The sequence below is a fragment of the Cnephaeus nilssonii genome (genome assembly GCF_951640355.1).
Source record: "Cnephaeus nilssonii genome assembly, chromosome: 2".
NCBI classification, from domain to species: Eukaryota; Metazoa; Chordata; class Mammalia; order Chiroptera; family Vespertilionidae; genus Cnephaeus; species Cnephaeus nilssonii.
Genome location: NC_137073.1, coordinates 75,367,486 through 75,394,623, shown reverse-complemented (window position 1 = coordinate 75,394,623; position 27,138 = coordinate 75,367,486). Strand labels below are relative to the sequence as shown.

Sequence of the window (27,138 nt, the reverse complement as noted above, 5' to 3'; positions counted from 1 at the left end):
CTGTAGATCACATAGATCAGGGGTCCTCAAACTTTTTTTTTTTTAAATATATTTTATTGATTTTTTACAGAGAGGAAGAGAGAGGGATAGAGAGTTAGAAACATCGATGAGAGAGAATCATCGATCAGCTGCCTCTTGCACACCTCCTACTGGGGATGTGCCCGCAACCAAGGTACATGCCCTTGACCAGAATCGAACCTGGGACCTTTCAGTCCGCAGGCCGACGCTCTATCCACTGAGCCAAACCGGTTTTGGCAGGAGACCTCAAACTTTTTAAACAGGGGGCCAGTTCACTGTCCCTCAGACCGTTAAGAGGGCCAGACTATAGTTTTAAAAAAACTATGAACAAATTCCTATGCACACTGCACATATTTTATTTTGAAGTAAAAAAACACCTGCATGTGGCCCGAAGGCCGTAGTTTGAGGACGCCTGACATAGATAATAATTGAAAAAACTAGGATTTGAACTCAGATCTAAAGCTTATGCTGGTTCTACTATACTCCACTGCTTCAGTATGAGACCTTTATTCATATCTCTTGACCAGATCCTTTTGGAATGCCCATTATGTGAAATGCACCGTAGCTGACACTGAGATAATAGCGACAGACATGAAACCTTTATGAACCTTACATCTCTTCACAGAATAGATGATCATTACATATTTGTTGAATTGATTACAGTGAAAGGAATTTTCACAATGAAGAAGACAGAGGTGAACTAACCAAAGATTGCAATATTCTTAGTCTTATCCAAAGGAAGAAGAAAGGAAAAAAAAAAGAGAGAGAGAAAGATCTGTAAGTACTAAGAGCCTAGAAACTTTGTCATACTTGTAATGTTCCTAGAAGTCTAAAGGGCCAGATGTCTCAGAATTAGTTACAGATTATACAAATGTTTACGAATATAAATTCAAACAAAGATTATGAAGCTGTTTCCACAAAGGTTTTAGACCAAGATTTGGAAACTTTTATTCCTAAAGTTTGCTGAATTGAGAACTCCAATAAGCATATAAGTTTAAAAGCAAGCAATAAAGAAACTCTAATTGTCTGGTTTTATGTTTTGTTTTTAATTTTAGAAAAAGGAAAGGATGGGGTGGGGGGGAGAGGAGAGAGAGAGAGTCTGAGAGACCAGTCAGTGACTGGAGTCATTTACATTAATGGGCAAGACACAGTCAGGTGTTGGTTTAGGACATTAGTCAGCATGAGGTTTGGTTGCACCTCGCTGCCATCTTCCCCTTTTTATATTCCCTTTTTCAGGGCCACCTCCACTTCCCTCCATCTCTCTCCTCTAAGTCATTGAGCTTTATATCCTCAGCCTGGCTTGCATCTAGCTTCACACTCCGCTTCTCACAGTGCTCTCATGGCCAGGGTGACACAGGTCAGCTCCAGGGTCGCAGAATACTCACTCCACCCGTCTTCGCCAAGGCAGCTTCGAGGTTTGCGCCCCCATGGCCCTTCGACCAATGGGCAAGCCCCCGTGCTGGAACTCGACTCGCTATTGGTTGGCCGAGCCGTGGTGAGAGATGGTGCGGTGCCCGTTCTCACCAAGGATGAGAGCTGTGGGCGGTTGTTAAGGCGACCGTTCGTGACGCAGCGCCACCAGGCCGAGCAGCCCCCCGACGATTGGCCAGACGATCGGACGATCCTTTCTCATTGGTCGCAGGCTCGGCTGGCTCCGAGCGTGCGTAAGCTGAAGGTTCCTTCCGCTCCCCGTCTCCGTTGACTGGAGGCAGGCGGAGCGCCGGCCGCGGGGTTCGGTGACCTCTAGTGAGATCAGGAGGTGAGGCGGCGGCGGTGGCCGCGAAGGGGAATCGGGACGGCGGGGAGCGGGGGAGCAGCGGCTGGGGGGGGTGGCTTTCGGGTCTTGTTGGTGGCAGTTTTCGAGCTCCGCTGGGCCTTGGGAAGGGGCAGGCGGCATCTCCTGCGGACCAGACGACGCTGCGGGGGTGGCTTTGCGGGGTGGGCAGCCCTGTCCCTCGCGGACTTCGATTAGGTGTCCTTGAGGCGCGGCCGATGGCGGCCCCGACACCTATGCCGGGGGAGCCCGGGAGCCAGGCTGGGCCTGAGCGAAGGGCGGCGGACGGCGGCGCGGACCAGCGATTGCCGGCCCTGCTCGATCTAGGCGGTGCTGGCTGCGCTGTCTCGATCATTGAGCTGAAAGCGTGCTAGGCGGGTGACCTTAAAGGCCCCTCGATTCGAGAAATGTGTGTGTGTGTGGGGGGGGGGGCGGTGGTTGGGGGACGGCCCGGCCCGCAGCTCGCCGAGTGAGCGCTAGAAGGTCCATCCGGTGCCGGCGTCCACGCCCAGGCGGTGCTGTTCGTCAGCACCTTCCTAAGGGATGTGGCTGATCTCCGTAAATGATGCCACTCACTCACCCAGGGCCGTGAAAAAACGGTGGGTCTGCATAGATGTGCTCGGTTATTGCCAGGAGAACCGGGTTGAAGATGCGGAACCCAATGTAAGGAGTCACCCAAGGACTTAAAGGATTCTTCTTTTTTTCTTATTTTTATTTTTTTTGTAAGGGGCGTAGACTCCTTATTGCCGATGTCCTTTAGTCCAAACCTTTAGGTTTTGCGGAATTATTTGGCTTTCGTTAGGAAAAACCCACCTTGGAGGTTCAAATATCGAACCGTCCAATTTCTGCGGTAGGAGAAGGTTGATGTGTACTCCCATCTTATATGGTGTATTGAAATATTCCAGGGCTTGAGGACATGCTTGCTTAGATTTGGTGCTGAAAAGTTATAGGAAACATTGTTTCCAGGCCATGCTAAATAGTCGTGCATAATGTGAGCATCTCACGATGTAGAAAATGTAATTTTTGTTGGCTCGTGAATTTATTTTTCACTCCATGCAATGAAAGACATTTTATGATTTAGAGGTGATCTAGCAAAGGCCTGGAGTGTACACTGGGGATGAATAGATTGGATTTCAAGGACCTGCTTGGTTGTAATGTCTTTCCAAAATTTATGATAAACTTGCCAGTGAGGGAAAATGGGAACTAGTAACATGAAGGTTTAAAAAAAAGTGTGCAAAGATTACACCATTAACATGAAAATTCGCGTGTGGCACGAGCATTTCAAGATAAAGTGTGTGTTTGGATGTTTGTGCTCTTTTTATTGTATGATCCAGTTTATAGTCCATGGATAATCAGATATACAGGATGGGACAAAAGTAGGTTTATTGTTGTTCGTATGGAAAAATAACACAATAATTAATAAAAATATAAGAATAAGCTCTGTTTCACATATTCTCAACTGTAAATCTACCTTTGCCCCACCCTGCATATCAATATCCTTTTAGGTTGATCCATATGAAATTGCTGATATTTGAAATTTGACTTTTTTACCTACAAAAATAACAGTTTCATATAGTTTCACTTAATACTTTGTCAAAACTGTGGAGCTCTAGCTTTATAAGTGAATAAAAAAAGAGATGTGACTTACAAGCCGGTAGCATATACTAGAATTGAGTGTAGAATCCATGCTTCCTGATTTCCAGTGCAGAAAATTATTTTTTTCCCTAGGATACTAGGTTGAATGCTAGATCCTGTTGGAACTAAAAATGTCTGAGAATAAGACAAAGTACTTACCTTCAAAGAAACAACATACACAGCAATTAATTTGAGAGCAGTGTAAGCTAGTATAATCAAATACTGGAATGTGTAGCACAGGTGGAGTGCTGAGGGGGAGGAAGGAATTAGGGCAGGATGTCAAAGCATCCTTTTCTGCAATTGGCCATGGTAGGTGGTTTCTGTAGCATACTGGAGTAGAGCTGGGGGATTCCATTGAATTTAAGTTATCCATGCTTTTGAAAAACCTTGTGAAATGTTTGTATCACACTTCAGTCCGAATAAGCAAGGCATACATTGCCTTTTTAACTTGATTTTTAAAGTAAATTTTATTTTTATTGCAGCATGGCATAAATACTGCCTATTGAATTTGCATGAACCGACCTGTAGCCTGCTGGTGCCACTTGCAACTGCTGATGAAGGTGGAAGATTGGATTCCATGGCATTTAAATGCTTTGCATAATCACAGAGAAATGGGGAGGGTGCTCATGAGAAATGAGTTTACAGTTATGGTTACTTTTGACACACCTTTGTGTATTCCATTACTCAGTTTGTATTTCCAAATAGGTCAGGTTCTTTGTGTTGGGTATGGTTTAAGGGATCATGTGTAATTCTTTTCCTGAATGTTGCAAAGATGACTTTACACCCAGGAAAGAAATGTCACAGAATTGACAGTGCTACCATGAAATCTTTTTGAGGGAAAATATAATGTGCTGAATATATAATTACAGGTTAATAATGCTAAACTGATTTGTGATCAAATTGGGGTGCCTTCCTGCTAGTAACTCAGATTTTAATTCAACTAAATTAACTTTTTAATAGTGAAGGATATGTTGACTTGATAGGGATTTACCTAAATTGGAGGGTTTTGGGAGAGGAAGTGTTATAAATCATTTTAACCTAGTTTTGACTCCCCTTGATTTTTTAGATTGGTTTGCAGGTGTGTTTTTGTTTTGTTTTTTAATATAAGAAGTTATGTGATAGAAGACCATCATGAAAAACTAAGTCTCTTGTGAGACTTGTGGTTGTAATAAAGTAGGGTTTAAATCTAAGATATGCTTAATAATCTCCAATACTTTAAGGCCAGTTCCCTGCTAATTTAATAGAAAGTATTTATGCTATTGTTCATTTTCCACAATAGTATATAAAATGTAGCCTCATTCCCCACTCATCTCCCTGTAATATATTCCCTGAATACTCTGCATTCAGCCTTTGACTGGGGGCCAAGAATGGTGGGGGATTATATTCAGATCTTGGTGACTTAAAAAAATTAATCTTTATGTCTGTTTCAAGATGTGTCAATAAAATATATGGTACTGTAGTGTAAGAATTTATTTTTAATTAAGCAGATATTTGTTGAGCAACTGCTATATATGAGTACATGTGCTAAGGAGAAAATGAGTTAAGACAGGGGAGAAGGTTGAAAAACATGAATAAACACGGGCAGATGCATGACACATTTATATATCTTAGTGACTGCCAGCTTTTTAAAATGGAGACCCACAGTACAAAATACATGTAATGTTAGAAGCCAGTACACATAGTCATGTATGTATAATTTCATGAAACAGAAAGTTTCAAGTAGTAATGCCTACCCATACTATATTTCTTACCCACAGCTATTTTTTTCTATTTTATTTTATTTAAAAAAAAATTTTTTCTGACTCAAAATTGATTTCATAATTTAATTGATCCAGTGACTTGTACTTTGAAAACGTATGGTTGCTATGTAAAGAATATAGAGGAATGCAGTGAGAGATGTTTGCTTTGCTTTCTTTAGATAGATTTGGTCCCTTAATATATACAAATGCTTTCTTTACCTTAATTTTTTGCCTTTTTATTTTCTGTCTTCAATGAATGAATCATTTTCTTAGTTATCACCATAAGTGTGAGATTCATTTGAATTTTTGCTAGTGTCAATCAGCTTGTATTTTACATCTTAATTTTAATGGATTTTTATGAGTAGTTAATATTCTGTATCATAGCATTAATTTTAGAGTAAGAATTAAGACTTGCAAGTTCCTATATTAGAGTTCAATGACTGTTAGGTTTTGTTTTTTTTTAAAATCAGAATATCTAAATTGTTATTATTTAGCCAGCAAACATAGGGAAGGTTAGTCATGGTAGGGGTAGATCAAAATTACCCATATGTTCTGTGGGGAATTTTTGAATGATATAGACACATACTTTGGTTGGCCATCCTCTTCTTTCAGTAATGTAGCATTTTGATTAGCTATAAAAGTTTGGTTTGGGAAAAGACTTTTCTCTGGTAATGACAACATTAGGAAGCTAAATATCATTTGGCTAGTGACATTATGCTATATGTTGGATGGAATGTTAAAGTGTAATGGCCCCTTCCTTGAGGGGTTTTAAACTAAGGTCATTTACTGGACACTCAAGGAGTAGATTCTTTAGTATTTTTACCTTTTGCATAACCAGAATGTGGAGAGAGAATGAAGAGTATGCTTACATGCATTTTACATCAGGGTAATTAGAAAATAAATATGAATAGTTGTTTCTCACTTTTGTTTTCTGCTTTATTGCTCTCCTCCTTGGCTCAGATAATATCAAGGTCTGAGATATTTATTTGTTTTTATCTTAAATGCCTGAATTCATACAGTTGTAAGAAATAGCTGTTCTTAAGTTGGGAGCTAGTGAATAATAGAGGATATAAGTGTTGCGAGTAAAGAAGTAATATCAGTCATCTATTTTGATTTTTATAACTATTTTCCAAAATTATAAGGAGCACTATCAAATAGTGTTATTCATATGTACAAGATACTGTGCATACAATAGCAGGGTTGATAACATTTTTTTCCTAAATATACAGTCAGCTGTATACTAATTATTCATACTTGCTATTCCTTTCAGGATCCAAGTATTCTGTAGCTACAATGTTGTCAAGACTTTTCCGAATGCATGGCCTCTTTGTGGCCTCCCATCCCTGGGAAGTCATAGTGGGGACAGTGACACTGACCATCTGTATGATGTCCATGAACATGTTTACCGGCAACGATAAGATCTGTGGTTGGAATTATGAGTGTCCAAAGTTTGAAGAGGTTTGTGAAATTAATTCAGTATTGGCTCAAGAAAATTACACTTTCAACTTCTAAAGAGTATCTTATCTTCTTTTAGAGACCATAGAATCAAAAAAGTCAAGTAAAATATCTTAGTATTTATGAACTTCACCTCAAATGAACTTCACCTTTACTTCTGTAGTATGAAAATGTACTAGAAACACTCTTCTTTTGCCTTTCTCTACACAAATGAGTGTAATTGACTCAACTTGAGAAATATAGCTTTTATAACTGACTAACGGTGAGTGTTTGGCTTTAACCGTAGGTTGCTATTTAAAAATTGGATTTAATTTAAAAATATATATTTTTATTGATTTCAGAGAGGAAAGGAGAGGGAGAAAGATAGAAACAATGATGAAAGAGAATCATTGATTGGCTGCCTCCTGCATGCCTCCTACTGGGGATCCAGCCCACAGCCTGGGACCCTTCTGTCTGCAGGTCTACGCTCTATCCACTGAGCCAAACCAGTTGGGGCAGATTTAATTTTTGATTTGTATATTTAATATTTTTATTTGACTTGTACTGTGCCTATACTTATATTATCATAATATGTAAACAAATGATATTTTATGATAATATGTAAATGAATGATGCATACAAAATAAAAGTTCTTATTTTTGATTGCTTATTTTAAAAGCTATAGCTATTATGGTTTTTTTTTTTGTCTCTCCCAATAGGATGTTCTGAGCAGTGACATTATAATTCTGACAATAACACGATGCATAGCAATCCTGTATATTTACTTCCAGTTTCAGAATTTACGTCAACTTGGATCAAAATATATTTTGGGTAATTATTTTATACATTTAACTTCTTTGTGTGCCATCAGATTTTTTTACTTGCTGTGGAAATACACCTGATTGTTCAAATCATGTGTATGGAAATGTGTGTATTGCTTAATGTGTGCTGCATGTATTTAATAGTTTACTTTCTTTTTATTGGGAGTTAGACATTCTAGTATTTAAGACCTTAACAATCTGGAGAAAAATAATAATTCAGAATATTGATAAGTCTGTATATTTTTCTTGTGTGTAATAAAAGATGAAGTTTTTCAGTTTTTTGAATTTTGTCATTTTAGGTATTGCTGGCCTCTTCACAATTTTCTCAAGTTTTGTATTCAGTACAGTTGTCATTCATTTCTTAGATAAAGAATTGACAGGCTTGAAGTAAGTATTTAAAGCATAAATATACTTTTTTGAAAATATTTTATATGTTTCATATTTTTTCAAAATATAGTAAGAACTTCTAAAGTTGTAATATATAAATTTTCAGAAGTTTTAGAAAATACAAGGAAAGTTTACATGCAGTCTTTTAGCTATTTTTAAAACTTGTTAACATTTTGGTATATATCCTTTGCCACTTTTTTTAATACTTAAAGAAAACTTCTGAGATCATCTATAATAATAAAAGCGTAATATGCTAATTAGACCAACAGCCAAATGACCTTCCCAACGAAGCCAGGACTGCGAGGACCTAGGCAAGCCACCGTGGCTGCGAGGGCCAAGCCCCTTGCGCGAATTTCGTGCATCAGGCCTCTAGTACTATATATACTGCTTTATAACTTAATGCCTACTAAATAGTTCATCAACATCTTTGCATGTTCTTAATACTAAACTAAATCATTTGTAGTGTCTCTCTAGTATTCCTCTGTATAAATACATTGCAGTTTATTTACTTATCCCTGTATGGCTGGATTGTTAGGTTATTTAATTTTTTTTAATTAATAAAAACACTGTTGAATGTCTTTGAAGCTAAATTTTTGTTTATATTCATGGTCATTTTCTTAGGATACATTCTTAGGAATTCGATAGTGGCTGTGTAAGTTTTAAGTACTTTTGAGTGCTATCTTTTGCAAATTTACTCTCCAGTAAGGTTTAGTTTATCCTCCCACAAGTAATGATAAATGAAAGAAAATTATATTCTTTTTTTTCCCCATGCTAAATCAAGACGACATTGTTTACTAAGGATGATATTTGGTATAAAATTAGCAAAAGGTATTTCTGTATAAATATATTTGCACTTTTAACAAATGTTTTGAATAACTAAAATGTTTAGTTTTGTCAAAGGGAGTATAGGGTATATACTTTTTGTTTTGCAAAAAAAGTACACATGGGATCATACAATGTAAGGGGGGAAAAGTTTTGTTTTAGAAAGAATTTTTTAAGCCATATTTTTTCCTCTGTTAAATGTACCTCATTATCTGGGTTTGTTTTTTCCAGTGAAGCTTTGCCCTTTTTCCTACTTTTGATTGACCTTTCCAGAGCAAGTGCACTAGCAAAGTTTGCTCTCAGTTCCAACTCACAGGTAAGTATTATTTATAAGACACAAATGTTAATAGTATTCCTTTTTTTAGTTTGTTTACATTAATAGGAGGGATTTTACATTAAACAGTGGATTGTTAATTAACAGTGGAAGGATTAATAGAGTTTCTTCATAGTTCAAGATTTAGAAATTATCTACAATTGTAAGTTTAATTATCAAGTCTTAAGACTGGTCTTCTTAAGTGCCCTAAGAATGGTCTCTTTTATCTAACAACTCAATTATAATTCCATAGCTTCTGGAATTTGGAATCGTCCCCATTTTCCTTTTTGAAGGTTTCAGAAATTAAAGTTATATTTTGGACTTTTGGATAAGTAAGAGTACCTACCTAATAAAACACAGGATAGGACTATGGAAGAGAGTCTCAGAGTAGATTTATTTCTAAACCTTTTTAAAAATATATATATTTTATTGATTTTTTTACAGAGAGGAAGGGAGAGAAATAGAGAGTTAGAAACATCAATGAGAGAGAAACATCAACTGCCTCCTGCACACCCCCTACTGGGGATGTGCCCATAACTGAGGTACATGCCCTTGATCGGAATCAAACCTGGGACTCTTCAGTCCTCAGGCCGATTCTCTATCCACTGAGCCAAACCAGTTAGGGCTTATTTCTAAACGTTTTGAAAACTAGCATTATTTCCTACCTAAAGTTTTCTCTTGGTGTTCATTAGTCACTTTAACGAATCTAACATTTTAACAATCTTTCATTAGAGTATCTGAGTATAAAATAGCATGTACTAAAAAAAAAGCATGTATTTCTGCCTTGATTTTGTAATTTGAGGAATAGTTATGATCATTTGAGCAAGGATATGATTTAGGTTTTATAATACTAACATGGTCTCCAAAATTTTGCAACTAAGAACTTCTGTCAATGGTAGCCAAAATATAAAATATTATAAAATTTAATTATGTGAGATTTTAATGGCAGGATTAATGCACCGCTTCTCAGGAAACTTTACTAGAAATATCTTGTTCAGTGGAAAGGGAAAGCAGGGTACTATATGTTTTTTGTTTGTTTTTAGTCCACTGTATTATTAGTGTACTTTGCATTTACAATGCCTATTAGTTGTATCATATTATATATTTTATTCTTTGCAAATAAGTTATATTTCAGTGGAAACCTTAGCATGCTCTGTAACATTTTTTTAAAGTTATTTTGGGTCTTATCCTCATTGATATGTTTGGTCTTTGTTGTAGGATGAAGTAAGGGAAAATATTGCTCGTGGAATGGCAATTTTAGGCCCCACTTTCACCCTTGATGCTCTTGTAGAATGTCTTGTGATTGGAGTTGGTACCATGTCAGGTTTGTAAGAAATTTTTAATATAGTTCAAAATAAGTTTTTAATAAAGAGGAAAAAAAGAACATCTTAGATTGCATTGGGTTATTCTTAAATCCTGACTTTTAAAAGTCTGATATCACTCTTAAAAATTTTTGATTGTATGAATATGTGGGTATATTTGACCTCTCTGTTAGTTTTAATATAAACTTAGCAGCAGGTTACTGATTTATTTTTTACTCTTGCCATCTATTTCAATGCACCTTCCTTTCGATGACTTTGTCTGTGGTGCTTTTGTTCTTTGTTTTGTTTGTATTGGAAGGCTTTTCTGGAAAGCACCTTCCAGACCCTGCTGTAGCTTATACTAAATTAGTGACTTGGTTCCTTATGTTTTATTGTCTTGTAGAGATAGTACAAGAGTCAGGAGTTGTCGGCCCTGGCCAGGTAGCTCCGTTGGTTAGATCGTCTTCCTGATACGCCAAGGTGTTATGGGTTTGATCTCCAGTCAGGGCACATATAAGAAGCAACCAATGAATATATAAACAAGTGGAACAACAAATTGATGTTTCTTTCTCCTTTCATTTCTCTCTAAAATCAATCAATAAATTAAAAATATTTTTTTAAGTCAGGAGTTGGATAGAGGTAAGTCAGAGTCCCCTAATAGGATGGTAAGAAGATTTAGTCAGACAGTATGTAGTATATCTCAGTTGGAGAGGAGAGAATTAGATGTTAAATATCAAACACAGGACTCTGTTATAAAGGACAAAAATTATGGCCTGGCTTGGAATTTTGCCAGAATGAATATATCATGCTGTTGTGGAGGTTTTCTAAATCATTGAATAATTTTTTCATGTAGGCCACATGTAGTTAACTTCTGTTATCATATATTTCCTAATAACTTAGTGCCCTTATTAAGGGGCTTCATTCTTTCAGAAATAAGTTATCTAAGTTCTTTTTTTGTTAATCCTCACCTAGGGATATTTTTTTCCATTGCTTTTCAGGGTGGGGAGTGTGGGGAGGGGGGAGAAAGAGAGAGAGAGACATTGATGTAAGAGAGACACATCCATCTGTTGCCTCACAACCCGACCGGAGCTAGGGAGAAACCCAGTTACCAGCCCTTGACCAGGAATTGACCCCCTGACCCTTCGGTGCATAGTCTGAGGCTCCAACCATCGAGCCACACCAGCCAGGGCAAATTAAGTTTTGAGAATAGTTAGTTGTTGTTATTAGTTGAGGTCTCTTCACTCAGTAAAAATATAATATTTCCTTTTTTATTTTTTAGTTTTTTTATTTTAAGAAAAATGATTTTAAATATTGTTACATGCAATAAACCTTGATATTTCAAGAAAAACTAACTTAAATATAATAATGTTATATGCAATAAACATTAATATCTCAAGAAAAACAATTTTAAATATGTTACATGCAGTAAACACCAATTATTCAAGAAAAATGATCTTGCATATAATATTTCATGCAATAAACATTAATATTTCAAGAATAAAAGGATTTTAAATATAATAATATTGCCAAAACTGTACTAACATAGTATGATATCACAAAAGTTGTAGGAAATATTAAAAATCTGCAAATAACAGGATTCTGTTATATTCTAGAATATTTTTTTTTCCCTCTGGCTCTATTTTTGTTCATCAGTTTATATTGTTCATTATATTCCACAAATGAGTGAGATCATATGATATTTATCTTTCTCCAACTGGGTTATTTTGCTTAGCATGATGCTTTTAAAGTCTATTTTGTTGGATATGAGTATTGCTACTCCAGCTTTATTTTTCTTTTCCATTTACATGGAAAATTTTTTCCATCCCTTCACTCTCATCCTGTGTGTGTCCTTTGTTTTGAGGTGGGTCTCTGTAGACAGCATATAGTTGGGTCAGGTTTTTATATCTGTTCAGCTACCCTACACCTTGTGATTGGAGCATTTAATCCATTTACATTTAGGGTTATTATTGAGAGGTAGTTATTTATAGCCATTTTAATTCTGTATGGCTAGGTTTCTCTCTCTGTTTCTTCTTAGCAATCCCTTATAGCAATCCCTTTAGCATTTCTTGTAATGCTGGTTTGGTGGTGATGAACTCCTTTAGCCTTTTTTTTTTGTCTAGGAAGCTCTTTATTTGACCGTCTATTTTGAATGATAGCCTTGCTGGATATAGTAATCTTGGTTTCATATCCTTGCTTTCCTTTACCTTGAGTACTTCATGCCATTCCCTTCTGGCCTGTAGAGTTTCTGATGAGAAGTCAGGTGTCGGACTTATGGAAATTCCTTTGTAGGTAACAGTTTTCTTTTCTCTTGCAGCCTTTAAGATTCTCTCTGTCTTTAATTTTTGGCATTTTAATTATGATGTGTCTGGGTGTGGGTCTGTTTGGGTTCTTCTTGTTTGGGGTTCTCTGTGCCTCCTGAACTTGTGTGACTTTTTCCTTTACCAGGTTAGGGAAGTTTTCTACCATTATTTCTTCAAATACCTTCTCTGTTCCTTTCTCCCTTTCTGCCTTTTCTGGCAGACCTGCTATTCTACTATTGTTACGTTTCACATTGTCCTACAGCTCCCTTAAGCTGTCCTCCGGTTTTTTCATTGGTTTTTCTTTTTGGGTCTCTAATTGAGTGATATTTTCAACTCTGTCTTCTAACTCACTGATTTGATCCTCAGCTTCCCCTAATCTGCCGTGTATTTCTTCCCGTGTGTTCTTTATTTGTGTTATGTCATTCTTTATCTCAGACTGTTCTTTTTTCATAGTTACTATATCTTTTTTCATACTGTTGAGCATTTTTTTTTGTTTTTGTTTTTTTATTAAGGTATTACATATGTGTCCTTATCCCCCCATTACGTACTTCCAACCCCCCACTCATGACCTCACCCCCCTGTTGTCTGTGTCCATTGGTTAGGCTTATATGCATGCATACAAGTCCTTTGGTTGATCCCTCCCCCTTACCCCACCCTCCCCTACCTTCTCTCTGAGGTTTGACGGTCTGATCCATGCTTCTCTGTCTCTGGATCTGTTTTTGTTCATCAATTTATGTTGCTCATTATATTCCATAAATGAATGAGACCATGTGATATTTATCTTTCTCTGACTGGCTTATTTCACTTAGCATAATGCTCTCCAGTTCCATCCATGCTGTTTCGAATGATAAGAATTCCTTCTTTTTTACCGCAGCATAGTATTCCATTATGTAGATGGACCACAGTTTTTAATCCACTCATCTGCTGATGGGCACTTAGGCTGTTTCCAAATCTTAGCTATGGTGAATTGTGCTGCTATCTGTTGAGCATTTTTTTTTAATTTTATTTTATTGTTTAAAGTATTACAAATAGTAGTACATATGTCTCCTTTTTTCCCCCCATTGACCTTCCCCCGGTCTCCCCTAGCGCCCCCCCGGCATATGCCCTCACCTCACCCCCCCACCAGTGTCTTGTGTCCATTGGTTATGCTTATATGCATGTATACAAGTTCTTCAGTTGATCTCTTTGTTGAGCATTTTTAACATCATTACTCTGAACTCTGTTTCAGATAAATTTCTTATCTCTGCTTCATTTATCTCTTCTGGAGAGTTCGCTAGTTCTTTCATTTGGAGGTTGTTTCTTTGTTTCCTCATTTTGGTTGTCTGCTTGGGTTTGTGACTGTTTTAGGTAGATCCTCTATACCTCTCAGTCTCTAGTGCAGGACAGTGTTAAAGGTTGTTTCTGACTAATTGGATCAGGCTAAGACTCAAAGGCTCCAGAGACCGCCTCTGTCTACAGACTTAATGACTTGAATTGTCCCCAGGCAATCGTCCTCAGGTGTGGTGAGAGTTTTTTCAACAGGGTGGGGTAGTTGCTTCTGCCTGGAGGCTAAATTGTTATTTTAATCTCTTAAGTAGCCTCAGGACAAGGTTATTTTCCAATAAGGTGTGTCAACTGTCTTCCCCCCAGGCAAGGCAGGTGTCTATGTGGGAAAGATGTCCTCTGCTGCGTGAGGGAATGACTCAGCCTAGGAAACTTGGGGTGTCTGCCTTCTGAGCTCTATCCCCTGAGTCCCCAGCCCTGGGTTCTGTTCTCACAGCTCCAGTCCACTTCACCCTCCCTCTGCCAGAGCACAAGGTGGGTGGCTCCACAGGGAATTTTTGTGTGTTGGTCCTTTAAGAGGGTGCCTGAACTTTCAGCTACCACTCCCTGGCATACAGCACCCCACTGCTTTTCACAGCTTCGGGAATACCCTCAGATTTGGTGCTCTCTGCTGGGGAGCCCAGCTTCAGGATTAGATCCCAGAGTTCTCAGTGGCACCCCCACAGCTGAGATATTTCTTCGGAACTTCAGTTGCTGTTTGTGGGCGCCCAGCCAGCCCTTTCGCGCCTCTACTCTTCCTAGCAGTCTCTATTTGGTCTCCACCTTCCATCCTTGGGTATCAGAGTTCTCTCCTGTGAGTTTTCCATTTATTATTCAGGAAGCCTTTCCATATTTCAGTTGTAATTCCAACTTGTTTCTGGGAGCATGTCTGTGCAGCATCCTCCTACTCTGCTGCCATTTTTAATCTTCCTCATCTTATTCTAAAAATCTAATATTTCTTAAAACTTTCTGAAGGGTCAATTTTGTTCAAGTTATTAATCTGTCATTCAACAAATTTTATTTTGCAAAGAGGATATTTTTAAAATAATTTTTTAAATGTACCTTCATTAAAATTTTTTTGGTTAAGCTTCTGAGTTTTTGACAAAAATATGGTCTAATTTAACCACCACCACAATCAAGAAAAATGTTTTTGATTAGGTGAAAACATATCTGATTTTGTTCAAGCAGAAGTACATAAAAAGATGATGAGGATCAGCCAGGAACTAGTAGTAGGCCATGAAACCAAGGATTAATCATTTGAAACTTATATGGAAAGCAGTGGAAAGTTCGGTCATGAGTTTTGTTACAATAGGTCAGAGAAGTGGACAAAAGAAGTAATTAGATTTATAGTTGGAGAAGCCAGTCAGGAGACATTTATAGCTATACAAATCTATACTAATAAAAGGGTAATATGCTAATTAGACCGGAAGACCTTCTGGACATCCTTCCAGACAAAGCCATGGTGGCGGGGCCGAGGCAGAGGTGGTTAGGGGCGATCAGGCCAGGAGGGGAGGGCAGTTGGGGGTGATCAGGCCAGCGGGGGTGGGGGGGCAGTTGGGGGCGAGCAGGCTGGCAGGGAGGGCCAGTTGGGGGTGAGTAGGCTGGCAGGGGGGCAGTTAGGGGCAAGCAGGCGGTGGGGGGGGGCGGGGATTTGGGGGCAATCAGGCCGGTAGAGGGGGGCAGTTGGGGGAGAGAAGACCAGTGTGGGGGCAGTTGGGGGCAAGCAGGCCGGCAGGCAGGCGAGTGGTTGAGAGCCAGCAGTCCTGGATTGTAGAGGGATGTCCGACTGTCCATTTAGATCGGGCCTAAATGGGCAGTCAGATATCCTTCGAGGGGTCCCAGATCTGAGAGGGTGCAGGCTGGGCTGTGGGGGACACACACACATACACACACACATCCCCCCACATGAATTTCATGCACCGGGCCTCTAGTTTTCATATATTTGTCTAACTATGGGAAGAGTCCTTGTGATGTATACAGCATCAGAAATGCACATACTTCATTAATTGTACATTTAACTTTTCTCTTTTCAGGGGTACGTCAACTTGAAATTATGTGCTGTTTTGGCTGCATGTCAGTTCTTGCCAACTACTTCGTGTTCATGACTTTCTTTCCAGCTTGCGTTTCCTTGGTTTTAGAGGTAACTGCAGTTCTTACTACGACATTAATAGACGAATAATACTTTTCATTATATCACTTCACCTAAATGAAATTAATACCTTCTAATGTAACACTGATTTACTTTTTAGCTTTCTCGGGAAAGCCGAGAGGGTCGTCCAATTTGGCAGCTGAGCCATTTTGCCCGAGTTTTAGAAGAAGAAGAAAATAAACCAAATCCCGTGACTCAGAGGGTTAAGATGATTATGGTAATTACATAGCTTTCTTCTCCCTTCACTATCTTCTGCTTTTCAGTTTTGTTTTATTCTTCTTCTTTTGTTATCCTATAATTTTTGGATTTCACTGATTTTCCTCTTCCCTTTTCTTAACTTGTTTCTCGTTTCTTAGAGGCTCCTGGTCTTTCTTAGTGTCTCTCCCCTAAACAGATTTTTTCAAGTTCCTCCACTTATCTCTCACTGAAAACCTGTTCTTTGGAATGTGTTCAGGAGTTCAGTGAGGCCAATACTTTAGTCCTGTAGCAAGCTTGGGGCTTTTTGTTCCTGTATGGGGAGGCCAAGGAAGATAGTATATCTTTTTATTCAGTTGCTAAGGATGAGAAGCTTAGGTTTTATTGATATGTAGAAGATACATAATTTTTTAAAAACTTTATTTCAGTCTCTAGGCTTGGTTCTTGTTCATGCTCACAGTCGCTGGATAGCTGATCCTTCTCCTCAAAACAGTACGGCAGAAAATTCTAAGGTTTCTTTAGGATTGGATGAAAATGTGTCCAAGAGAATTGAACCAAGTGTTTCCCTCTGGCAGTTTTATCTCTCTAAGTAAGTTACCGGAGACTTACTTTGTTGTATATTAATCATGGTACTCTGTGCTACTGTAAGTTTAGGTTATGCCTTTATATTTTTTAGTAATTTAATTTGCTTTCTTTTATTTAGAATGATCAGCATGGATATTGAACAAGTTATTACCCTAAGTTTAGCTCTCCTTCTGGCTGTCAAGTACATCTTCTTTGAACAAGCAGAGACAGAATCTACACTTTCATTGAAAAACCCCATCACATCTCCTGTAGTGACCCAAAAGAAAGTTGCAGATGATTGCTGTAGACGTGACCCTGTAGTGGTCAGAAATAACCAGAAATGCCATGTGGTGCAGGAGGAGACAAGGATAAACAAAGAAAGAAAAGGTAATTTCTTAGTCTCTTTATTTTCCACTCTTAAAATGCTGATTTGTCAAGAAGTTGAGTCAGTTTTAAAACTTAGTTCGGTATTGTGAAATGTCTTTTGATCTTTTGAACAGTTGAGGTCATAAAACCCTTAGTGGCAGAAACTGACACCTCAAACAGAGCTACATTTGTGGTTGGTAATTCCTCCTTGCTCAATACTTCACCGGAACTAAGGACACAGGAACCTGAAATTGAACTTCCTAAGGAGCCTCGGCCTAATGAAGAATGTCTACAGATACTTGGGAATGCAGAGGTGAGGAAAATAAAATAAATTCAAAGCTTGGTATCTTCCTTAAGAAAAGGAGATTTTTTTTAGTAAAGGAAGGAAGTAAGTTATAGCGACTAAGTACCTACTAAGTTCTAGGCAATCATTGCATGGTTTACAGGTATTGATCTTATTTATGGCCCATAACCTGTGAGATTAGTGGAATTATCCCCATTTTTTAGATGAGCAAGCTGAGGCCCCACGAGGTTTAAGTATTCCCCAAAGTAATACATCTAGGAAATGTTAAAACTGGGTTCATGGGTTCAAGATTTACTGGCCTAAGAGTCAGCGGTCTTTCTACTTTATTACTGCTGATTGTAGAGATGAGCAACTATTGTACTCTCATATGTGTGGTGAGACCTAGAAAAGGTTTAACATAGAAATGAGCCTCAAAAATAGAAGAAAGCTTTTTGTTTTTAAAGTAAGCTTGTTGATCAAGAGGAATTTTATTTTCCTTTCTGAGATTTTAACATGGTTCCCACCCACATGACCATATGAGTCCACTCATGCTTTAGTGGGATATTCTAGCCATACCTGCTTCATCTGGTTCATTAATTTATGCACATATGAGTGAGAATAGAGTTATATTTGTTTTCTTTACCACTTTCCTTTCCCTCATTCCTAGTAATATGCATACCAATATCTCAGCTGTCTTCTCCTGTATATAGGGTTAGCAAAACCTATAGGGTAAGTGTCAGAATTTTTAAATTGTGGATATTTTCCCTGTGGACCTTCCTTGCTAAATTTATTGTTTTGGTCTTATATTTGTTTAATTGTCACATTTTTATGAAGAATTTTCTTTCATTTTGATAATCTTATTTGTTCCTAAATTATCATCTTTAGAATTCCATAGTCCTTTAGGTTCCCTTCTTGTGTGTTAGTTCTATTGAGAGTATTATTTGTATTAAATGGTTTATTTAGTATGAATAATATGAAATGCAGTTCTTCAAAGTCTTTTGTCATCACTATCCCTCAACTCCCTCCCGTTTTTATTTTTTCATTTCTTTAGAAAGGTGCAAAATTCCTTAGTGATGCTGAGATCATCCAGTTAGTCAATGCTAAGCATATCCCAGCTTACAAATTGGAAACTCTGATGGAAAACCATGAACGAGGTGTATCTATTCGCCGACAGTTGCTTTCCAAAAAACTTCCAGAGCCTTCTTCTCTCCAGTATCTACCTTACAGGGACTATAATTACTCCTTGGTATGTTATTTTCTTGATTTGAGAAGGTTTGCTTTATCTATCTTTATTGATTTCAGAGAGGAAGGGAGAGGGAAAGAGAGATAGAAACATCAATGATGAGAGAGAATCATTGATTGGCTGCCTCTTGCAGTCCCCTACTGGGGATCAAGCCCACAACCCAGGCATGTGCCCTTGACCGGAATTGAACCTGGAACCCATCAGTCCGCAGACTGACGCTCTATCCACTGAACCAAACCGGCTAGGGCTAATTTTGTTCTTGACTGGTCTTTTATATGTACATAGTTTTTATAAAATATTTTCCTTTTTTTTTAATAGCAAAGGTGGAGATTTATTGAAGAACAAGTACAGACTCCCACATGGGGAGAGGGAAAGAGTCCCACAGAATGGACTCCCAAGTAGGGAGGGGGAAAGGGTCCCCAATATTTTCCTTTTTAAGTAATTTTACTGTAATTTTGTATTCTGCTTTAGATATAGGACATAGAAATTAAAAATATCCTTCCTGTTTTATAGTCATTACTCAAATATTTTAGTATCTTAAAGACTTTTTAAAGAGTAATTAAAATTTTGTTGAAAAATACACTAAAGGGTTAAGTGAAGAAAGTTATTAATGGCAAGAGTGTTATATTTGCAATACTGATTTTCACTTGGTGTCTAACTTTACCTTTTAGGTGATGGGAGCTTGTTGTGAGAATGTTATTGGATATATGCCCATCCCTGTTGGAGTGGTGGGACCTCTGTGCTTGGATGGAAAAGAATTTCAGGTTCCAATGGCAACAACAGAAGGTTGTCTTGTGGCCAGCACTAATAGAGGCTGCAGAGCAATAGGCGTAAGTTGGCATTTATATATTTGCCTGTTTTAGGGTACACTCTAGGCCAGGCGATGGGAGGAGATTGGGGACAACCGGGGACACCTTTTGGGATAAGCAGAAGTGTTTCAGAATTAATATGTGCTTCTGTAACCCCGCATAGCTTGGTGGGGGTGCCAGCAGCCGAATCCTTGCAGATGGGATGACGCGGGGCCCAGTGGTGCGTCTTCCCCGTGCTTCTGACTCTGCAGAAGTGAAGGCCTGGCTTGAGACACCTGAAGGGTTCACAGTGATGAAGGAAGCGTTCGACAGCACCAGCAGGTTGTGTGTGTGTGTGTGTGTGTGTGTGTGTGTGCATTTATATTTATTTCAGAACCAGTGCCATCTTCTTTGATCACTAAACATAATTGTTAGCATATTGCCAGCTTAAAATGATCTAAAATCTCTACCTTAAATTAATTCAACATTAATAATATTAATGCTTGGTTTGGGGTAGAGGAGCAGAATGTTAATCCAAATGAATACCTCCATAGAGGTAACTTAGAAAACTATAGTGTGAGCTGGTAAGTTTGTGTGTTGATTTTATAATGCTCACTTCGATCAGACTGTTATTTTGCCCTAGAAGAGCTTTGACTGAGCCTTGCTCTAGGGCAAAATTGCCTGAGAAAATGATTTTGGAAGCAGGATAGAAATAAATATTAGTACAGTAGGTTTTCTTTGAATACAGAAAATTAAATTTATAATGAAGCATAAACGATACAAATTATAACCTTGCTATAGTTCAAACTTATATGCTTGTTTTTGTTTGGACTTTTAAAGTTTATGATGAAATGATTGTCTATAGCCCTCCCTTCTTGCAGCATATAAGAATGAGAGAGTTGATATAGTATTCTAATACGTTTAAAGAAGAAAATGCATTAATAAGTAATTTCCATGGGGTTTCTCTTACAAATAAAATGAACCAACAAAACTAGATTTTAAGATAACTTCCATCTTCTTAAAAAAATACTTGCTTCTTTTGTTGACAGGTTTGCACGTCTACAGAAACTTCATATGAGTGTGGCTGGGCGTAACCTTTACATTCGTTTCCAGTCCAGGTCAGGTGATGCCATGGGGATGAACATGATTTCGAAGGTGAGCATGGGTAGACTAGAACAGAACTTGCAGGAGTGTCCCAGCAAAGGGGAACTCAGAGAGAGAAGTGGGACCAGCCTCGCTATTTTATGCCCTCCTATACTTTGAATATTATACCACGTACATGTGCTGCTTACTCAAAGAGTTAGTTGATTGACTGATTTTTTTTTAATTTCTTTATTGATTAAGGTATCACATATTTGTCCTCATCCCCCCATTCCCATCCCACACCCCTCCCCACCCATGCCCCCACCCCCGTTGTCCTGATTGACTGATTTTTATTGAAAAGTAAATACTGATTCATGTAACTCATTATATAAATCAGACATTTATTGATTGGTGGTGTTTGTATTTGATACATTTAATTTAGATTTGGCATTATACACGTTCTGTGTCTATTCAGAGGGCGTGAGCAGTCTAGGAGTTAGCACTTTAAAACTTTGTCCTATAAACCTTGAAAGTTGACCTCTTCTGGAGACTTTAAGTCTTGTGTTTAAGAGGCCAATCTCATGTATATAGTCCATTTATTTTAATTATCTCCTTATAAGAAGCTTGTGTATGGCTTACATTTTATTCTACTGGTATTTGTTATTTACCAGACACAAATGTAAAATGTTAAAGTCAGTTAAGTTAGTAAAATTTATTTTTTGGTTTACCTGTTTATAAGGACTATTTGGAAAGAGAACGGATAGTAACTAAATGCATACCCTTTAAAAATTGCCAATAAACAGTATACAGAGGTTCCTAAAACAATTAAAAATATAATTACTATTTTCTAGCAATTCCACTTCTGGGTATATATTCAAAATAATTCAAAGGAAGGTCTCAAAGAGATAATTGTACACCCTGGTTTATAGCAGCATTATTCACAATGGCCAAAGGGTCAGAGCAGCCCAAGTGTCCACTGATGGATGAATGGGTAAACTAAATGTGGTGTGTATATGCAATGCAATATTATTCACCCCTAAAAAGAAAGGAAATTCTGACATGCTAAGTATGGATGAACTGTAAAGTTCCCTTGCTAATTGAAATACTCTGGTTACAAAAAATAAGTACTGTATGCTTCCCTTGTAGGAGGTAGATTGGTAAAATTCATAAAGATAGAAAGTGGAATGGTGATTGCCAAGGGCTGAGGAGAAAGGAGAATGGGAGTTATTTAATGGGTACAGAGTTTCAGTTTTGTAAGATAAAGAGAGTTCTGGAGATTGGTTGTACAACAATTGGATATACTTAAAACTATTAAACTGTAAACTTGAAATTAGTTAAGGTGGTAAATTCTGTGTTATGTATATTTTACCACAATTAAAAACCATTTTTTTAATTGCCCACAAGTATGTTTTAGGTTATTGAGGTGTGAGTTAACTGAATTAATTTCACTTAATTGGAAATCATTAGAAGTCTTATTTATATTTCAAGTAATATAAATCCCATCAACTTTCCATTTACAACAAGATTTACTTTAATGTCTGACCTCTCCTTCCAGGTTTAGTAAATTGGGCTTTTAGGTAATAATTTAATAACCATAAGAAGGAATGGGTTGGGTAACTTCCTCCCCAGTGACATGAATATGAGTATTATATTCTCATTGAGTATTGTTTAATATTCTCATCTACATTCTAATTATCAATCACTACAAAGAAGTTCATTTTCATACCTAGAAAGAACCTAGGAATCTATACCTGATTGAGAAATTACTTTTGTGCTCAGTTTCTTTATAGTATTGTATTAGAAATTAAGATTATTATAGTTACTGTACTTAGTATCAGATACAAATAAAGCCTCTGATCTATAAATAACTGTGCACTTTAATGTAATTTTTTCTTTGTTTGTTTTGTTATTGTTAATAGGGTACAGAGAAAGCACTTGCGAAACTCCATGAGTATTTCCCTGAAATGCAGATCCTGGCAGTCAGTGGTAACTATTGTACTGACAAGAAACCTGCTGCTATAAACTGGATAGAGGGAAGAGGAAAGTCTGTTGTTTGTGAAGCTGTCATTCCAGCCAAGGTTGTCAGAGAAGTGAGTGATTGAATAAAGAGTCTATAAGTTTAATCTTTAATTGGATTAAAAATTAGAGAAAGGAATGGTAACATTCTAAGTTTAATATATGGGGGTATGTTTTACGTTAAAGATGACTATTTTATCATATCTTGCCCATCTGTCCATGGCATTCAGAGGAGCTGGTACTCTTTTTATTGAGGCCAGGGCTTAAATGGGGCCATGTCTAAACTTGCTTGTTTGCTGGAGGTACAGAAAGATAGATATGGGGAACACACTCCTGAATCTTCTGGGGGTAGATATAAAATGTGCACAACTCTGTTTTCTAGGTGTTAAAGACTACTACAGAAGCTATGATTGATGTCAATATTAATAAGAATCTGGTGGGCTCCGCCATGGCCGGGAGCATCGGAGGGTACAATGCCCATGCGGCAAACATTGTCACTGCCATCTACATTGCCTGTGGACAGGTGAGGGCTCCGGCCTCCACTTCTTTTCTCTTTCGTTCTCAGTGAGAGAAGTTTATAATTTTCCTTTTTTTATTTTCCAGGATGCAGCACAGAATGTTGGTAGTTCAAACTGTATTACTTTAATGGAAGCAAGTGGTCCCACAAATGAAGATTTGTATATCAGTTGTACCATGCCGTCTATAGAAATAGGAACTGTGGGTGGTGGGACCAATCTGCTCCCACAGCAAGCCTGTTTGCAGGTATGAAGCGACCTCAGTCTGGTTCTCACTGAGATTCTGTTTCTACCTGACACTGCATGACTCACCTCTATATTTTAGTTGGTCTTTTCATTCTTTTGTTTCCCACCAGCCTAGTCCAAGTATGTATATGTTCAGGTGTATGCTTAGTAAATAGTGAAAGTAGATTAAGAAGCAAATAGATGTTCATGTACTCTGAGTAAGTACACTGCCAGCCAGGCTGTGGTTGTATGTTAACTATGGTGTATACATTGTAAATCTTGGAAGTTTAGTGGAGTCTAGTTCAATTCTGCTGCCACTGTAGTTGCCCTTATTTAGTTGATTGAGTAGGAAATTGTTGCCATGACGTTAAGGGTGAGTCCTGCTGTTTCTCTCTCTCTGACTGCAGATGCTAGGTGTTCAAGGAGCATGCAAAGACAATCCTGGGGAAAATGCCCGGCAGCTTGCCAGAATCGTGTGTGGTACAGTGATGGCTGGGGAATTATCACTGATGGCAGCATTAGCAGCAGGACATCTTGTCAAAAGTCACATGATTCACAACAGGTAAGACTTAAAGATAATTATTTAACATGTTTTCTCTGTACTCAAAATATCATTAGAAAAACCTAGTATTCAGCCCTGGCTAGTGTGGCTCAGTTAGTTGGAGCATCGTCCTGTGCACTGAAGGGTCGTGGGTTCAATTCCCGGTCAGGGCACATTCCCAAATTCGGGTTCAATCCCTGGTCAGGAGGCAACCAATACGACATTTCTCTCTCTCTCCCCCTCTCCCCCTCTCCCCCCTCTCTAAAATCAATAAACATATTATTGGATGAGGATTAAAAAATAAATAAACAAAATAAATAATAATAAAAACCTAGTATTCAGATAGAATATTTCTAACTTAAAATTCTGCATTCTTGATATTTTGTATATCTCTTTGTCTTTTTTCCCATAGGTCAAAGATAAATTTACAAGACCTCCAAGGAACTTGCACCAAGCAGGCCGCTTGAATAAATAGCCGGACGGTTCTGAACTGAAATACGGGTGTTGGGTTCTAATGGACTAACATAAAATCTGTGAATTAAAAAGCTCAATGCAGTGTCTTGTTGAGGATGAATAGATGTGATCAGTGAGACGGCTGCTTGGTGTTTGGCTCTTTCAGAAAGGTCTGAGGTCCTTTCCATGCAGCTTCCTCAGCTCTGAAGACAGTTCAGTGCTTTACATGCTGTGTTCTTTGGAAAGATCTCTACATGGATATTATACTTTAAAGCGTCACAGATGGTAATCAGCAGCTCACTTCTGAAAGAGTACACGCTGGAAACAAGTGTTTTCTTTTGATGAAATTCATAGAGTTCATGGTGATCAGAGTGAGATTGGCCCGCCCTGCCCAAACCCCCCACCACCAAGGGTTGAAAATGGGTTTTTAAATTATACTGTAGCTGACAAAACTCGTGATTTCATAGTTAATTTATTAAGCCTGGGTTGTAGAACTTCAAGAAATAAGAGCTAAGTTTATTTTTTGTAAACTAATACTTCATTTGGTGCTGGTCTGATTTCTTTTGGGGTAGCCAACATGATTCTTCAGAAGATGATCTGCTTTCTTCAAGGGAAGAATTACTCTTATTCCCCAACTACAGAATAATGTGCTAAGCAGTGCTAAGTAGTTCTCAATCAAGAAAACAAATCACTGCATTTATCTCTGCAGGCTATTTGCTCAGAGAGATCTCTTGTGGAAATGTAAATTTCTAGATTGGCTGTAACATATCTTTGAACATAAGGCTTTAAGAAACAGAATTTTGTGCTCTTTATTAAAGATACCAGAGCTCTTAATTTTGATTAGACTAGTGATTTTCAACCTTTTTCATTTCGTGGCACACATAAACTAATTGCTAAAGTTCCATGACACACCAAAAAATACTTCTCTTGTGGATCTGACCCAAAAAAAGGTATAATTATGATTTGTTCACATAAGACGTCTATTGCTGTATTGGCTATTGTCAATATTTTATTTGACAATCTAAGGGAAAAGAGGTCAGTGCCCCTGACTAAGTAGTCAGGTATTGCATGTTTTAAAAATTCTTGCAGCACACCTGTTAAAAATCGCTGCTTAGATAAAGATGACTGTTTAACAAGAACATACAACTCTTGTGACTCCTCTCAGAACTCAGAGGGTGGAAAATAGGTTTGAAAGAAAAAATACAATTTCGTTCATCAACTTTAATTTCTTAAAGGACAAATTTATTTAGCTGAAAATCTAGTTTCTTGTAAAGAATTGTATAAAATCTACATATGTTGTAATAGAACCTCATGCTAGGAATTTATTGAAAGTGTTCAATAAATAAATAAAAACTTGTATACTGATAAAACACTCTAAGCTTAGGCCAGAGACAATAGTGTTCTTTCATGTTGCCAGGAAACCCTGGCTTGCTTGTGGAGCCTAATGCAAGGGGAAGTCAGGTTTCAGAGCCAGTGAAGGGAAGGCGCCGTGTGAATGGCCCTGGAAAGTGTGCCGTGTTCCTGTGGCCAGGAGGTTGGTGACTTCATACAGGGCTCTTGGATGGACCCATAAAAGCTCTTAGCTTTCTCAGGGGGTCAGCAGAGCTGTGGGATCTTAATTTTTTTAATGTACAAGTTTTGTATGAGTAATAAAGAACTCTTTATTTTGTATTACACCTAATGCTTCAAGTGTTGGTCTTGGAGAACCGATGGCTCATGTAGAAGATGGACTCTGAGAAACATTCCAGCAATGCCATGGCAGCACGGAGCCTCTGAATGATTGCCTCTGCAGTGTTGTTGTGAAAGTTGTCAGTAAACTTGAAATTGTTTCTGTTGCGACCTTTCAGCCAGTGACTTATTATCGGACCTTTTCATAGATGTGGCAGTGAAAAATATGCTGAGTCTTCATTTTGGTGACTATAACCAATATCGTCTTGCTAAATTAATGTTTTGTACAATTACTACATTGTATACATTTTGTTATACTTTTTTCCAGTTCCAGTAAATTATGAAAAGGAAGTTAATACTGTGTAAGCAGTAACCTTTTTTGTTTGGATTAACCCTCAGCCTGAGGCCTGGAAGCTTGCAAAGTCTGGCCAGAGTGATAACCCAATTCACGCTAGGTGTCATGACCATTCATTGTTCTCCATTGTATTCTCCAACTCTGCAGCATTAATGGCAGGCTGGTGTTGCATGTACATTAAAATAATCTTCCTTATACTTAGAGAATTGGATTAGTTGAGATTTATCATTGCAACTCAACTACTTTTGGATATTGGGGTGTGAGGGTTAGTTGAGAGGAAGAGGGCATAAAGATTGGGCAGCCAAAACCAAATAGCCATTGCAGGTGTGCTTTTAAGCTTTTTCAGCTGAAATGGAGAGTAGAGTTGGCCTCTTTAAAAACTGATTCCCATTTAGTTGCAATTGACTACACTTCTGCTATAGTTAAGAGGTAAAAAGGTATGTGTGAGCCTCTAAGAACAAAAGCCCATATAATAGAAAATCAGTTTGAATTTTTCTTTCCAGATGGCATGTGATCACTTGTAGAGTCAGCCCCCGCCCCCCCCCCCCCCCCGCTTCCCCTCCCAGATTGGAGCAAGTTAGATAGGCAACAGTGAAGGATTTTCATCCCCTATTCTGTGGAGGTGATTTCATGAGCAGTGAGGTGCATGTGGCAGGACAGGACTTTTCCTCCTCTTAGGATAGAGAAATCAAAAGGAAACATTCACATTGTTCAAGGGTCTGAGCTCAAATAAGGATGCAGAGCTGTAAAACAGCAATACAAATCCACTGTATATAGAAGGTGAAACTTGGCTATAGAAAGCATTTTTCAAGACTAATGCTTCCCTAACTATGCTGGCCAAGACTAAT

At 38.0% G+C, this 27,138-nt stretch overlaps 1 protein-coding gene across 2 annotated transcripts; it reads left to right on the top strand.

Moving 5' to 3' along the window:
* Positions 1 to 1,640: 1,640 nt before the first annotated feature.
* On the top strand, positions 1,641 to 26,291 carry HMGCR (3-hydroxy-3-methylglutaryl-CoA reductase). 2 transcript variants are annotated; one of them, XM_079799538.1, is made up of 21 exons: positions 1,641 to 1,777; positions 3,910 to 3,987; positions 6,437 to 6,624; positions 7,320 to 7,431; positions 7,721 to 7,808; positions 8,862 to 8,946; positions 10,162 to 10,267; positions 15,880 to 15,986; positions 16,096 to 16,212; positions 16,619 to 16,779; positions 16,894 to 17,141; positions 17,255 to 17,433; positions 18,455 to 18,649; positions 19,318 to 19,476; positions 19,619 to 19,776; positions 20,484 to 20,589; positions 22,437 to 22,607; positions 22,916 to 23,056; positions 23,137 to 23,295; positions 23,681 to 23,835; positions 24,227 to 26,291. In XM_079799538.1, exons 3-21 carry the CDS (start codon positions 6,460 to 6,462, stop codon positions 24,279 to 24,281), a joined length of 2,667 nt encoding a protein of 888 aa, XP_079655664.1. In that variant the 5' UTR covers positions 1,641 to 1,777; positions 3,910 to 3,987; positions 6,437 to 6,459; the 3' UTR covers positions 24,282 to 26,291. The 2 variants fall into 2 exon arrangements, with proteins under 2 accessions (XP_079655664.1, XP_079655665.1); XM_079799539.1 differs by lacking the exon at positions 3,910 to 3,987 and having other exon boundaries at positions 1,664 to 1,777.
* The last annotated feature ends 847 nt before the right edge of the window (positions 26,292 to 27,138 follow it).